Source organism: Balaenoptera borealis, assembly GCF_965194805.1.
Source record: "Balaenoptera borealis genome assembly, chromosome: 14".
NCBI classification, from domain to species: Eukaryota; Metazoa; Chordata; class Mammalia; order Artiodactyla; family Balaenopteridae; genus Balaenoptera; species Balaenoptera borealis.
Window position 1 is genome coordinate 85,098,435 of NC_138875.1, and position 15,839 is coordinate 85,114,273.

At 54.0% G+C, this 15,839-nt stretch overlaps 1 protein-coding gene across 2 annotated transcripts; it reads right to left on the reverse strand.

Annotated features, from left to right (window-relative positions):
- Nucleotides 1-1,056: 1,056 nt before the first annotated feature.
- On the reverse strand, nucleotides 1,057-10,968 carry LOC309611216 (cyclin-dependent kinase 2-associated protein 1). 2 transcript variants are annotated; one of them, XM_082355365.1, is made up of 4 exons: nucleotides 10,610-10,968; nucleotides 6,015-6,112; nucleotides 4,294-4,420; nucleotides 1,057-1,875 (listed from the first exon to the last, which is right to left on the reverse strand). In XM_082355365.1, exons 1-4 carry the CDS (start codon nucleotides 10,662-10,664, stop codon nucleotides 1,808-1,810), a joined length of 348 nt encoding a protein of 115 aa, XP_082211491.1. In that variant the 5' UTR covers nucleotides 10,665-10,968; the 3' UTR covers nucleotides 1,057-1,807. The 2 variants fall into 2 exon arrangements, with proteins under 2 accessions (XP_082211491.1, XP_082211492.1); XM_082355366.1 differs by lacking the exon at nucleotides 10,610-10,968 and adding an exon at nucleotides 8,367-8,452.
- Nucleotides 10,969-15,839: the final 4,871 nt, after the last annotated feature.

The window sequence follows — 15,839 nt, forward strand, 5'->3', positions numbered from 1 at the left end:
ACACATCTGGAAGTTTATGCATAAAACTAGTAGGGAAACAAACCGTGAGGTGAGAAGGCCACTGTCAGACACAGGGTCTGCCTCATCAGTGAAGACCAGACTGCATGCATCCAAATAAATTTACCTGTAAAGAAGCCAGGTAAGGTCTTCTCACCTCGGAGTAGCCTGGTTTGGAAGTTTAGCTCTACGCAAGGCTCTCGACCTCTGGTCGCAGTGTGCAGGGCCCTTCCCAGTTCCAACCTCCTTTTAGAAGGGAGCCAAGTGAAGTATCTGGCATGGTACACAGAAGACCATAATAGTGGAAGGGAATTTGGGGAGCTTCAGACAAGAGGGACAGAAGCTTTCATTTCTGTCTCCCTTCTTGAACCTTTTTGAATTTCCTGTCACGTCCACGAAGGAGATGCAGACAGGCCGACTGCCTAGTACCCATTCCTCCGGCCTTTGGAGCTGTCAGGGCTGGGACCTGGCCTCAGGCCTGTGAAACTGACCACGTCCCTCCTTTTGTCTTAGTCTACCCCTCACCACGGTAAATCCTCATTACATCGGGATCAGTGCCTAAGGAATATACTAAGGATGACCTCAAAGTCCCTTTGGAAGGCACTGTTGGGGACCACCCCATGAATTCTCAACACATCCGAGGCAACCCAGTTTTCCCAGCACCAGAGCAGGTAGTTCTTCCAGTGAGAACAGGATGAAGTAGCTAGCTTGAGTTTAAATGCTCACAGGATAAGTTCCTAAAAACAGAATGGCCTAACTTGGGGGAGCACAGAAAGGGCGAAATCAGTAACATCGCCTCTACACTTGTTTTCCTTCCTGGCACACCCTTAACATCTGCTGCAGTTAAGATGCGTCCGTAACGCAGCTTCACCTGATCCCTGCCTTCTGACTTAACCGACACATCCTGTCCCTGGCCTGTTGTGCTTCTGATACCGTCACGCAAAATGTTTCTGGACCAGGTGGGAAAATGCCCTTTGACAGGTCCCTCCCCACTCCCGCTGAGGAGCTGTTCTTTAAAATACCGCCAAGAATTTGCGGAACCCACGTCTTGGTACAGGCTGTTAGTGAAAATAAGCTTTATTACATTGAGTAATAAATACAAAGATGCGAACAGTTCCATTTTCTTCCAGATGTTTGGGTCAACTTACAGGAAAGCAGAACTGAAATCTACATACAGTCTCAGGAAAAATTTCGGGGATCCTTGTTAGGTTTGGTTTGGGAGGTTGCTCTTTCTTCTGTATGTATAACTTGTGCATTTTTAAAATCGACTTCAAAGCACTAATAGTCATGCAAATGATTAAGCAAAAAAGAATTTACGTTAAGCAGAATCTATAGTGTATGGGAAACGAGGGGACCAGCTACTAGTTAAGTGTGCTGTCAAGTCAGCACTACAAAAAAAAACCTTCAAGTTGTATCAGCTTATGAAAAGGAACAAAGAACAGTCCGGGTAACATAAATGTATTCAAAAGAGGAGAGCGAGACACTGGTATCTTGGAGGCAAACTAGTTTGCTGTAAGATAGGTAATTTTTACGTGCATCTTTTGAATCAATGCTTTAAAAAACAACAACAACAACAACAAACACCTGGGTAGTTCCTCACCATTTAAAATGTAACTCCCAATCAACTGCAAAATCTTTCCTCAATCTTACAGACTGTAGATTCGGAGCCTAGTGAACCATGGGAGGGGCAGGGGGAGGAGAAACCAAACTGTTACCATTTTGAAAACAAAAGTTTCATCTGAGCAGGGGAGATGAACTGTAACTTATTCTCTCCGAAGAAGATGGAAAACCGTCCAGGCTCACAAGGCAGCTAGGACCTGGCATTCCGTTCCGTTTCAGCCAAGCACTCCCGCACCAATCCTCGAGCGTGGATAATGCCTGGAAGAGAAGCAGAGGCGGGCGTCAGCCAGCAGCACCCATTCCGGAAGAGGAGGAGGGTCCTTCCAAACCAGCCGCGAAACCCTCAGACTGGAGAAGAGGAGGAGGGTCCTTCCAAACCAGCCGCGAAACCCTCGGACTGGAGGAAACTTGGGACCTGCATCCAACAACCCAAACCCCATCCCACCCCTCAAAGCCAACACCCCTCTTCACGTCTCCCTAAAAGTTTCTTCCCATGCTCAAGGTGACAACCAGCAAGCTCTCTTTTCATGACGTTACTCTCCATATGAACCATGTTACCATCCAGATGACAGGAGTAAGTGTGTCCCCACCCAAGTTCTTTAAGCAGGGACCCGCTTTGGAGATTCCACGCCTTCAAACCATTATTTTTCCTGAATTCTAGAAAGGGCTTGACAGTGTCAGGCAGCCTGCCTGGTTTGGGTGCGAGACGAATGCTCACTCAGGCCACCTTGGTCCACTGCTTTGTCCTTCCCCCCAGGGGACGGGTGCCATCTTCTGCACTATTATTCTCCCCTCATCTTTTATCTCTATAGTTTGGGAGTTATCTATTGCTTGTTTGGGTTTTTTTTTTTCTTTTTTTGGCTTTACTGAACTTCATGAAATATTGATTTCATTTTAATAGGCACCAAGAATCTATTCCTTCCAAGAGCTGACCCCCCAGAGGGCACTGGGAATGACACCAAGTCACTCAGGTGTCCCCACCTCACAAATCTTACCCCCCAGAGCTTCCGAAGACTTTCTGGAAAGGGCTGTGTAGCCGCTGTCGTAGCTACTCCACTCTGCCATTGTACTGTGACAGCAGCCGCAGACATTAATAAGCAATGGGTGTGGCCATGTTCCAACAAGTCTTTACTTACAACACGGAAGTTTGAATTTCACATAATTTTCACATGTCACAAAATCTTATTTTTTTCACCATTAAAAACTGCAAAAAACATTCTTGGCGCTTGACACCCTTGCGCCCTATGACCCTTCTTACTTGCTATGATGTAAACTTGGCCACCTTACTGGTCAGGGTGACTCTGGGACCAGCTGCTCACCCAGGATGTGCCCTGAAGCGGTCACCAGGTGTATCCATGTGTTGACCTGAACTGCCGGCTTTGTTGGGAGGCTGCAGATCGCCTGTCAGAAAGACTGCAGGGTCCAGCATCTTCCCAGGCATTTGCAAACAGGTAACCGGCACTCCCATTACCAGGACTGTGGGCAGAGCGATGCCCACCTAACCCCCAGGGCTGGACTGGGGTTAAGCTCCTCCTCTCCCCCGAGCCCTCTTCCGTTCCAGCCTCTAACTGCCAGCCCCCCTCCCCACACCTGTGCCTGTTATTCCCCGATCCAGCTCTGCAATCGGTCAGTCTCTTCACAAAGGTGTCATGAACCGGCCCACTGCTCTGGGTGGGAGCCTGTCCTCAGCCGGCCTCGCCCATCACTGGAGCCATGGCCTCAAATGCAGCCCCCCTGTCACGCCCCAGATTTATAGCCACAGGACGTTCCCCTCTCGATTTTCTCCAAATTTGCTTCTCTAACCTTAAAAAAAAAAAAAAAAAACCTCCTAAAATTAAATTCACACATAAGCCACCGTGCTCTGAACTGCCACCTTCTAAAATAGAAATCTTTTTCTCCTCTCCACGCCGCTTTCACTTCATGAAGCAGCAAAAACCAACCTATTTCTCTGCCTTCTGAAGTCAGCTGGCCAGTCACCTCTTCACGTGAGTCATTTCTTCCTGTGGCACCATCCTCCCGCCCTCCCTCCCTCTTCAATCAGGAAAGAACTTCAAAGCGTTCTCACTCTCCCGCCCCAGACTAGGACGGACCACACGCCCCCCTGGGCCCCGCTCCTAAGACAGCAGAGGGCAACGCAGGCCCCCTTGGCCTCGTGTCACTGGCCTCACCCAAGTTGGGAGCCTACCTGATTGGGCCGCCCAGGGCTCCTAGGACCACTGTCGGCCAACGGGAGCAGAGCAGGCGTGAGGCAGAGCTGCAGGATCTGGGTACAAAGACTTTTTTTTTTTTTTTTGGCCACACCACGAGGCTTGCAGGATCTTAGTTCCCCGACCAGGGATCGAACCTGAGGCCGCTGCAGTGGGAGCGCGGAGTCCTAACGGCTGGACCGCCAGGGAAGTCCTGGGGATTCCCTTCTTAGACGCTGCATCTGACAACTGGCTGCCAAGCCCCTTCCGTCAGATGTACATCCCACAGACCCGCTCACCCAGCCTGACACCTCCACAGCCAACGGTAATTCTGTAACAAAACGGGAGCCCCTGTGCCGCAGGGGACTCTTCCGTCTGCCACCCTCCGTTTTCCCCAGAAAATCTTTCAAGACAGTTACTAGGCCAGTGCCGTGGGGTCCGCCAGCAGCGAGGCGTCACCTGGCAGGGGAGTCCCGGGCCCACGACTTACCTCGTTTTAGTCTCTCCATCGCGCTCTTGCTGCCCGCGTAGGTGGGTCTGATCTCTTTCCCCAGCTCTTCGATGATGGCCAGCAGCTCCGCGTATTTGCTCTGGGGCACCTGGCTGTTCCCAGTTCCCTAGAATCAGAAAGAAAAGGGTTTGGAAGGATTGAACCCAACCTGACCCCAATGCCATGGTCAGGACCCCACGGCGTGCCAGCTGCACGAGGGCAGGGCTGGGGAGAGGCCCGAGCCAGGGGCAGGTGGCAGAGGGAGGGCGGCCGGGCCCAGACTCCAGGGCAGCTGCGGCCAGGCACGGCCCACCTGGGCGACAACCACAGAGCAGGGAGCCGGCCCTCTCTACTGTCCCCGTGCACCCAAGGCAACCGCCCAGCAGTCTGCAGAAAGCCCTTTTATCGTCTCAAATGAAAGAAAAAAAAGAAAAGACTGGCTTGTCGATAGGAAAGTGTTTGTTTACTGAGAATTTCCTTGAAGGAGCCAATGGGCGGGCAAGTGATGGGGGGGAGGGGGGTGCCGAGGGTCCAGAGTGGGCGGAAGAGATGGAGGCCACACGTGGGGTCAGCAGGACCGCAAAAGCTGCCAGAGACCACCCAGACGGAGCCCAGAATGTATTTAAATTCATCCATCCTCCCCCGCAGGCGGGGCCCACCACACAGAAACCCTTTCTCTCCAGAACCGCACGAACAGCCCAAGCAAACACCCGGACCAGGGAGGCTGGGGTCCCGCCAGCCTGTGGGCCGAAGCCGCCCGCTCGGGCCTCAGCCGGGCCTCCCTGCTCCTCCTCCTCCCCCCTCCTCCCCCCACAGCCGCATCAGGGCGGCCACCTCCCCCCAGGCCCTCGCCTGCTCCCCCCGCCTGCTCCCCCCTCCTCGGCCGCCTCTGCCTCTTGGCCTCCTGGTCCTTCCTCCCCTCCTCGTCCAGCTCCTCAGCATCCGCCCGCCGCCACCTCTTCAGTGGGGCCTCGCCCGTGCCCGCCTCCCCTCCGGGGGCAGGACGGCCTGGCGGGCACGGCTCCAAGCCGCCACCTCATCCGTGGGGCCGGCCTCCGTGGCGACCTCGGAACGTGAGTGGCAGCCACGGGAATCTCCCGGCTGCGGCCCGGGTCCCCCCCGCGGGGCGGCACTTCCCTGGCGGCCGGCGGCGGCCGCCTCCCCTGAGGGCCCGCCTACCCGGTGGGGAAAGCAAGTCTCGGCGAGGTTGGGGTTGGGGCAGGGACGGTCCACAGTCCCGTAACTGGTGGAACCAGGTGTAAACCAGGTGTAGAACTGAGGGGCCAGCAGCTCTCGGTGCAACGCACGTGGACTCCACTAGGATGGGCCCGTCCTCCCTGCAGGGCCCACAACCTTGTGGGGAGTGAGCGGGAGCAGGGCCCCCTCTCCTCTGTCCAAGCTCAGATCCAGAGTCAAGGCCAGACCTCACTTCCCCAGGGACCAGGCATGAGGACGCCCACCAGGGACACACATGGGGTGGTGGCCCCATCGGGAACTGTGGCTCTCGGGGCTTCCAGCCTTCTTTGGGCTCTCCCACCCCTTCCTGTCACTCGGTGTCCCCCGTGAAACCCCCTGCCACTTCTCCATTCTGACGCCCTGAGCCCTGGGTTGAGGAAGCTCAGATGACAGCTCCATCATTTCTACTCCTTTCACCGCTTCCCCTCTGGCCCAGGCCGCCCCTAGGGCCCCTCCCACCGCGCTTCCCACCCCCGCTGCCATACCTGGGTGTAGCCTAGAGATGGCGGCCCGTAGTCACTCAGCAGCTGGCGGTACTGTGAAGATGTCGCCATACTGGTGGAGGGCGGGTGGACACTCCCAGCTACGGGGGAGGAGACAGGAGTCAGTAATCAAGTAGCCTTGGCTAACTGTATCCGAGGTAAGGACTCTGAGTCCCCCTGCCCAGAACTCATGCCATCAACAGTGGTCTTTTGTCTCTGAGGACACAGAACCCTATTCCTGTCCTCTAGTTTGGCCACGGCTGATACTCGGCGTAGATGACTGATAGTAAAATGTAGCGAACAGACCACTGCTCTTCACGCCCACCACCACAGCAGACATTGCTAATCAATCACAGAAATCCTTCCCATACATGCAGTCAAAACTGGTAGCAAAGACGAAAGCTGCTGCTATTCTCAGCCTAACCCTTGCAAGTCCCCTTCTCCTGGGTCCTGCTCCCCAGAGGTTGATATCCTAGAAACACATGGCTGCCACAAGAGCCCATCTGCTACTAAGGCTGGTCCACACCTGGGCTGAGACTTCCTGTGTGCCCAAACCTCTGCTGGAGTATATGGTGAGGAAGACGGGGGAAGATCTGGAGGTTGTGAAACCCAACCCTGGCTGGGGACTGGGGTACTGGACACAAAGTCAGGAATCTGGAGCACATCACAGCCTGTCTGTGTGTCCTCGGACAAGCCCCTCAACCTCTCTGAGCTCCTGTCGCCCCTCCCCAAAGAGGGGACAAGACTCTCAGCAGTCTGAATCTATGCCCGGCTGGCTTCACCCCCACAGGGGAGGCGTAAGACCCCATTTACAGACTGTAACACTGGGAGACACTGTCCCTCAGCAGAGGGACCACGGGGGGCCAGGGCCTGGCTCAGAACAGAGTCTCCTGCATGGGGTGTGGGGAGGCCCTCAGCAGGGAATTTTCCAGCTCCAGCTCAGTAGCTGGAAGCATGCAGACCCATAATGGCGTCCCAGTGGTCATCAGCGAGTAAAGGATGTCCTGCAGAATTACGAACAGCGGTAACCATGGAGAATCTACCTAGCCCTCCTCAGCAGCTGCCCGCGTGCCTCCAGGCCCGGCCGGGGAGAGCTTCCCCTCCGCCTGCCTTCCCCGGAGCCAAACTGTCTCTCTCTCACGCACACAGCGGGCTCTGCAGACTTGGCCCCGGGGATGGACAGCTGGTGCCAGGCTGGCCAAACCGACCAGCTGCTCATCTGGTGTGGGCAAGGGGAGGGGCAGGGGAGGAAGGAAGTTCAGGAGCTCAGGCTGCTGGAGCTGGAAGGGGCCCTGGAGCCCCTCACTGCAGAGAGAGAAACACAGACCAGAGAGGGCGGGGCACTGCCCCAGGCCACACAGCACAGAAGAGACTAACACACCGCACCTGTCCCTCTGTCCAGGAGCTGTAGACAGCTTGGTACCCGACGTGTCTTCCTCGGTCTCAGGCCTGCCTGGATTTCTCCACTGGGACCCAGATTTATGCTCAAACACAGGATGCCCAGTCAGGAAACATGAATTGTGCCACCTCTAAGCTGGGGACTGGGCACAGCACCGCGCTCCTCCGGGCCTCATTACCACGCCTCTACAGTGGGGGAGCCGAAACACCTGTGCTACAGAACCACACCTCCGTCTGAAGCAACTGCGGGTGTGCAGTGGCCAGAACACAGGAATGTGGCAGGGCGGGTGACCCCCAGCTCCCCTCATCACATCAGCCAAACCCCAATTTCCTGACCTTCTGATGTGGGTGGTGAGTGTGGTCTGGGTAGCTCAGGCTTTGCTGCCCCAGGCCAGGGTTCAAGTCCCGACCACCACAACTTACTACGCCTCTCTGTAAGGCCAGGATGCTAAATGCAAGACTGCGGGGGGAGAGGGGGGTCTACTGCACTGATTGGCACCTCAGGCCATCTAGAAGATTCCAACTCCCTGGCGGGAGGTGAGCTGGACACCTCCGGTTCATTCTCTGCACCACCTCCTGCCCTCCTTCTCTCACTGAAGTCTGTGTTTCTTGCCTCCCCGACCCATCTTCTCTCCCACAGCCAAGCGCCTGGACTAGGAGCCAGGCCAGCTGCGCCATACCTGGCTGTGTGACCTAAGACAGGGCCCTTCCCTCTCTGGGCCTCAGCTTCTCCATCTGTTTGAGGTCATGGTTCCCAACAGAACGTCTCAAGGCCCTAGATCCTGCTCCTCCATGGTGCTGGGGTTAGGTCCTGGGGGGCTGAGGGGAGGAGGAGGGATGGGTTGGGGGCTTGGGGGATGGGGATGGGGAGTCAGGCAACAGCTCGGAGCTTGACTTTCCCACGGCCTGGGTGATGCGGTAGGTGACCCCGCCTCTGTGCCAGCGCCAGTCCCTTACTCGGTGTTCAGAGGGGGGTGTCTGTGGCCCTGGAGAGAGCCGGCGGAAGGGCCCCGAGTCCCACTCATGCCCACACCTTCCTGCAGACACAGCGGCCGGCTGCCGGAGGCCTAGGAGAAAACCAGACCGGGCGTGAGCACAGCCGTCGCGGAGCAGCACAGACAATGCGTGCAGTGTGCGGGGACCAGGGAGGGCCCGGAGCCCAGGGAGGGGCTGGCAGAGGCCAGCAGCTCCTGGGGCCAGGCGCGGCTCCCCGCCCCCAAGCCAGACAAAGAGCGCCCGGGCCTGGGGAGCTGGCGGCCTTCCCGCCACTTGGGGCGCCTGGGGGGGCTCTCCGGCGGGGAGGCGGGGGCTTTGTCTAACTCCGCCACTGCCACCGCCGGCCAGGCCGAGGCTTGGCAACTCTCGAGCAGGAGGCAGGGCTGGAGGGTGTGAGGGATGATGACAAGGAAGCCGGAGGAGCGGCAGCGGAGAGTCCATCTTGGATGCAAATGGCACGGGGAGATCCGGCCTTTCTAAAGGGGTCCACGGGGAGGGGGGCGGCCCCACCAAAACACCAGAGACCTGGGGACCTCAGCAGTCCTCCTGGAGTTCACCGCAGGAGAAAGAAGAAAATCTGTGTACAGATGCTAGCCAGCCCAGAGCAGGGCTTCGGGGTCCCCAGCGGGTGCCTCTGTCACTCTGTGACCCCAATCCCTGAAGGGCCCCGTTTAGAGCGCCGGCCTCAACTGCACCAGGGCCGGCCTGAGATTTCCCGCCGGTCCGGGCTGGCAGCAAGACCCTCCACCCATCCTACCCCAGAGTCAGATGAAGGAGGCAGTGAGAAATACTATGGCCACAAAGCTTGTCTTGGTAAGGTGTGCAGGCCCCAGAAGAGGTGAGAATATTTGAGGAGAAAACAGGGGCTCTTGGGGCTTAGAGGCCACATTTGACCAACTCAACTATCCCCCACCCCGTCCATCCACCCCCTGAATCTTAACCCTTTCCAATCCCCAAATCTGTCTCCAGGAAGTTAAATATACACACACACACACACACATACACACACCCCTATACATGTATATGCATATGCATATATTGCTTTCCTGGGGCCCTCTTCAGATTTTTGGAATTATGGAGTCAACATTCGGAGACAAGGCCCAAAACTTTCGGCCAACTGCCAGCGTGGCATTTCTGACCAGCAAGGCCAATCCCCTCCCTGCCAAGCCCCCTCCATGCACCTCGCTTTTCTGGAAGTTTGTTTCCCATCCAGAGTTTAAGGAGAAGAACCTTGGTGAAAGGACAAAGCCGGTCCCCTCTGAACCCACAATTTCACCTATCGCCCTCGGTCCCTGGGGCAAGACCCTAGGCACAGCCTAAAGCTGCCTGACAACTTCTGCAGGAGTTTCCTGGGACCGCCCAGCTCCAGCCCCAGGGAAAGGAGAGGACGGCCCCTCCGGCTTCCGAAGGAGGGGGCCTTCTAAACCCAGACTTGGGGGCTCCGAGATGCGGGGCCCCCGCTGAAACGACGCCCCCAGCCGCCGCCTAAAGGCGCTCCGAGGCCCCCGATCTCCTCCAACTTCTCTCACTCCGCGCACGCCTGAAGGGACCTCCCGTGCGCCCCGTTTTGGGCGCCCCGTCCCGCGCGCCAGGCCAGGCGGGCGCCCACCGACGATCTCCCCTGCACCGCCGGTGACCCCAGCGGCCCCGCTCCCTCGGGGGCGGCTGCACCTGGCACTCTCGCCGCCCCGCAGCGCCGCCCGCGCGTGGCCCGGGCTTGCTCACGTGCACCCCTACTGCCCGGGCCCCCTGTCCGGACCTGCCCCCAGCTCCCTAAGGGCGGCCCGCGCCGGGGTCCCGGCGCCCCGCTCCCGGCGTGGCCCGGCAGCTCCCGACTCCCGCCGGCAGGGGCCCTCGCCGAGCCGCCCAAAAGCCGAGGAAAAAGGAGCCGAGAAAGCCTCCCCCGCCCTCGCTCGCCGCGCTCCCCACGAGCCCTCGGCCGCCGGCGTGGGGGGGACCGCGGCGGCCGCCGGTGCCCCGGGCCCCAGCCCGGCCCCGAGGCCCGGCGCGGGGCGCACCCGCGAACTTTGGCAGCGCGGGCACCGGAATCATGGCGGCGGCGGCCGCGCTGCCCCGGGCCGGGACCCGGTGCCCGCCGACCCCGGCCGCCGCGGGCCCCCGGGAGCCGGGGCCGGGCGCGCGGACCCCCAACTTGGCGGCAGTTGGGGCGCGGCGCGCGCGGCCCGCGGGGCGCACTCACTCACCGGCGTTGAGGGAGGCGGCGGGCATGTGCGCGGTCAAGTTCGGTTTGTAAGACATCCCCCCGAGCGGCGGGGCGCGCCGGGGCACAGCGGGGCCCGGCCCGCGAGGGCGGCGGCGAAGGCGGCGAGGCCGGGCGGCGGCGAGGCGGCCCCAGCGTCCGTGCGCCCGTCCGTGCGCCCGCCGAGCTCCCGCGCACTTTTTGTTGTTGACGGCTCGGGCCGCACCGGCAAATATGGCCGTCCCTCACCCTGACACCCGCTGCAGTATATCACCCATACATCGGGCGGGCGCGCGGGCGCAAGGGCGGCCGCAAACTTTGAGCGGAGCCAGCGGGGCCGGCCCGGGCCGGGAGGGGGCGGCCCGGCGCGCCGCGGCCCGGCGTCAGGGGGCGGCTCCGCCCGCGGCCGCGCCCCGCGCCTCCGGGCGCGCTCGGCGCCCGCAACTTGGCAAAGTTTGGGGGGCTGGGGTCCCGGCGGCGCCCGAGGCCCGCGTGGGTCCCTTTCTTCTTCTGCGCTGGCGGCGCCTGGAGATTTGTGCTTGTACCGATTAATGTTTTTTTTTTTTTTTGTAAGCGAGGTAGGATTGCAGAATTACTTTTTTTCCCCTTGACTGTGGGGGCAGGGATGGAAAATTACCTGGAGAAAATGGTGGCGAGTGGTATTTTTAAGCACGTAGATCATTCCAGACGCCGAGGTCGGGCTACTCCCCAGAATAAGAACAACCAATTCTGGACATTGATTTCAAATAAATTTCATGTCCCTGTCGGTATTAAGTGGTTTTTAACCCCTTGGCGGCCTAGACTCCTTTAAGACCGGGCAAAACCCAGAGGCCTCCTCCCCTGGGAAATACACCCCTCACATCTACATAATTTTGCATCTTAACTCATTCAAATATCTAAGAAGCGCCTACTATGTGCCGGGCACTGTTCCTGGCGCTAAGGGTACCAGAATAAACTTAACAAAGTTTTCTGTCTCCTGGAGTTTACATTGCAATTTTTGATCCTCCTCCGACGGACCCCAACCGACTTCTCAGTGATACGCAATCATCAAATGCATTTTGCATTAGATGATGAAGCTTTTGAAGGTGTTATTTCTTGGAGTTCTGCTTTATTATTACTTTTTAAAAATTTATTTATTTATTTTGGCTGCGTTGGGTCTTCGTTGCTGCGCGCGGGCTTTCTCTAGTTGCCGCGAGCGGGGGCTACTCTTCGTTGCGCTGCATGGGCTTCTCATTGCGGTGGCTTCTCTTGTTGCTGAGCACGGGCTCTCGGCGCGCAGGCTTCAGTAGTTGTGGCACGTGGGTTCAGTAGTTGTGGCTCACGGGCTGTAGAGCGCAGGCTCAGCAGTTGTGGCGCACAGGCTTAGTTGCTCTGCGGCATGTGGGATCTTCCCCAACCAGGGCTCAAACCCGTGTCCCCTGCATTGTCAGGCAGATTCTTAACCACTGCGCCACCAGGGAAGTCCAGAGTTCTGCTTTAAATAGTAAATCTTGTCAAAATACACAAGATGCCCACCCTTTTCTACCTTCTTTAATCGCCATGCTTTGCAGATTTCTTGATTAGCCACAGACATTCAGATACATCTGACACTAGTGAGGAAGGCCTCAACCTCTTTGCCTGAGGGAAGGGATACCACCGATTCCTTCCCTCTGTCCCTTTAGGATTGAAGGTACAGGCGACACCCCCTTCCCAGGACCCCTTGTGGTCAGCTTTAGGCTGGTTCAGCCAAGGATGCTCAGCGAAATTTTATTTCACAGATAAATTAATATCACCCTTTCCTACCCTGCTCCCAGGGGACCAATACTCTATAGAGTAGCACTGTCCAACAGAAACGTATTGCAAGCCACATATGTAATTTAAAAGTTTTAGTAGTCACATTTTAGAAAGTAAAAAGAACTGGTGAAATTAATCTTTATATTTTATTTAACACAATATATCCAGAAACAGTATGATTTCGATATATAATGAATATAAAGCAATTACGATACTTTACTTTCTTTTTACGATACTAAGTCTTCAAAACGCAGCATGTATTTTACCTTTACAGCTCATCCTAATTCAAACTGGCCACATTTCAAGTGCTCAGTAGCCACAATAGCTAGTGGTTTTCCTACTGGACCAGTTCAGGGCTAGAAGCTATAAGCAGAGGGCTCATAGGCTGACAGACCTTGGTATTAATTCTGGCTCCATCACCTATTCGCTGTTGGACTAAGCCTCCATTTCCTTGGGGCAAGAATCCAGATCTCAGTGGCCTGCTTCAGTCCTTTCTACAGATGTTGTGGGCTATTCTCTTTCCATACTGTATTTTTACCACGATGCCCCCTCACTGATCATCATTGGAAAATATTTTTCCTTTTGTTTTTAATTGAGATCTAGTTCACTTAGTATAAAATTCACCCTTTAAAAATATACAATTCAGCGGGACTTAGTATAAGCACAGAGTTGTGCAATCATCACAACGATCTAATTCTAGAACATTTCTGTCATCCCCAAAGGAAACCGAACTGCAGTCACACCCCATTCTCCACTACCCATAGCTTTAGGCAACTGCTAATCTACTTTCTATGTCTAGGGACAGACCTATTCTGGACATTTCATATGCATGGAATCAGTTACAACATGTGTATGGCCTCTTTCACTTAGCATAATACTTTCAAGGTCCATCCATGTTGTAACATGTATCAGGACTTTGTTCCTTTTTATGGCTGAATAATATTCCATTGTATAAACAGACCACATTTTGTTTATCCATTCATTAGCTGATGGACATTTTGCTTGTTTCCACTTTTTGACTATTATGAATATAGCTGCTATGAACATTTATGTACAAGTTTTGTGAACATGTTTTCAATTTTGGGAGTATATACCCAGGACTGGAATTGCTGGGTTACATAGTAACTCTATGTTTAACTTTTTGAGGAACTGCCACACTACTTTCCATAGTGACTATATCATTTTATATTCCCAACAGCAATGTATAAATTTTCCAATTTCTCCATATCCTCACCAACACTTTTACTATCTGGCTTTTTTTTTTTTTTTAATTTATTTTATTTTTGGTTGTGTTGGGTCTTTGTTGCTGCACGCAGGCTTTCTCTAGTTGCGGCGAGCGGGGCCTACTCTTCGTTGCGGTGCACGGGGCTCTCATTGCAGTGGCTTCTCTTGCTGTGGAGCATGGGCTCTAGGTGCATGGGCTTCAGTAGCTGTGTCACATGGGCTCAGTAGTTGTGGCACGTGGGCTCTAGAGCACAGACTCAGTAGTTGTGGCACACAGGCTTAGCTGCTCCGCGGCATGTGGGATCTTCCCGGACCAGGGCTTGAACCCGTGTCCCCTGCATTGGGAGGTGGATTCTAAACCACTGTGCCAGCAGGGAAGCCCATATCTGGCTTTTTTATTTGAGGCATCCTAGTGGGTGTGAACTGGAATCTCATGGTTTTGATTTGCATTTCTTTAATGAATGATGTTGAGCTTCTTTTCATGTGCTTACTGGCCATTTGTGTATCTTCTCTGGAGAAACATCTATTCCAATCCTTTACCCATTTTTTAACTTGAGTTTTTATGTTAAGTTGAAAGAGTTCTTTATTCTGGATACTTGTCCCTTCTCAGATTTATAGTTTGCAAATATTTTCTCCCATTCTGTGGGCTATCTTTTCATTTTCTTGATAGTGTCCTTTTACACAAAAGTTTTTAATTTTTTTTTTTTTTTTTTTTGGCCGCACTGTGCAGCTTGTGGGATTTTAGTTCCCCAACCAGGGATCAAACCCTGGCCCTTGGCAATGAGAGCGTGGAGTCCTAACCACTGGACCGCCAGGGAATTCCCCAAAAGTTTTAAATTTTGATAAAGTCCAATGTATCTATTTTTAAATTTTTATTTGCTTGTGTTTTGGTACCATATCCTGTCCAAGGTCATGAAGTTTCACCTAAGTTTTCTTCAAATAGTTTTTATAGTTTTTGTTCTTACATTTAGGTCTTTGATCCATTTTTAGTTAATTTTTGTGTATGAAGTGTGTCCAGATTCATTCTTTCATGTGGATATCCAGTTGTCCCCGTACCATTTGTTGAAAAGTTTATTCTTTCCCCATTGCATGGTCTTGACACCTTTGTTGAAAATCAACTGACGATGAACGTGAGTTTATTTCTGGACTCTCAATTCTATTCCATCGATCTATGGAATCTATCCTTGTGTCGGTACTCCACTGATTTGATTACTGTAGCTTTGGAGTAAGCTTTGAATTCAGGAAGTGTGAGTGCTCCAACTTTATATTTCTTTGTCAAGATTATTTTGGCTATTCTGGGTCCTTTGCATTTCCCTATGAATTTTAGGATCAGCTTGTCCTTTTTTGCAAAAAAAAAAAAAAAAAACCAAAAAAAACAAAAAACAAAAAATACAGTTGAGGGCGTCCCTGGTGGTGCAGTGGTGAAGAATCCGCCTGCCAACGCAGGGGACACAGGTTCGAGCCCTGGTCCGGGAAGATCCCACATGCCGCGGAGCAACCAAGCCCGTGCGCCACAACTACTGAGCCTGTGCTCTAGAGCCCGCGAGCCACAGTTACTAAGCCCACATGCCACAACTACTGAAACCCGCGCGCCTAGAGCCTGTGCTCCACAACAAAAGCAGCCACCACAGTGAGAAGCCCACTCACCGCAACGAAGAGTAGCCCCCGCTCGCCGCAGCTAGAGAAAGCCTGCGCACAGCAACGAAGACCCAACACAGCCAAATAAATAAATAAATAAAATTTATTAAAAAAAAATTAGTTGGAATTTTGATAGGGCTTGTATTAAATCTGTGTATCAAGTTAGGGAGTATTGCAATCTTAATTTCAATGTTAAATCTTCCAATCCATGTATGCAGGATGTCTTCTTTCTTTAATTTCAACAATTTTTCAGTTTTCAGTGTACAAGTCCTGTACTTCTTTGGTTTATTGTATTCCTAAGTATTTCATTATTTTTGATGCTATTGTAAATGGAATTTACTTAATTTTTGGATTGTTTCTCTCTTGTGTGTAGAAATACAACTGATTTTTCTATATTGTCTTGTATCCTGCCACTTTCCTGAACTCACTTTTTAGCTGTAATAGCTGTTTTGTGTCTACATGGAGATTCTTTAGGGTCCTCTATATATAAGATCATGTCATCTGCAAATTAGAGAGTTTTAGTTCTCCCTTTTCAAATGGGATGCCTTTTCTTTCTTTTTCTTGCCAAACAGCCCTGACTAGAGCCTCCAGGACAGCAC

Bases quoted from the DNA above. Each gene is read 5' to 3' on its own strand.
- LOC309611216 (XM_082355365.1), bottom strand. From the start codon at position 10,664: ATGTCTTACAAACCGAACTTGACCGCGCACATGCCCGCCGCCTCCCTC. The intron at 4,421-6,014 runs GTATGGCAGCGG...TTCTGATTCTAG, and splicing joins CATCTCTAGGCTACACCCAG to GGAACTGGGAACAGCCAGGT. The intron at 1,876-4,293 runs GTAAGTCGTGGG...CTTCTCTTCCAG, and splicing joins GATGGAGAGACTAAAACGAG to GCATTATCCACGCTCGAGGA.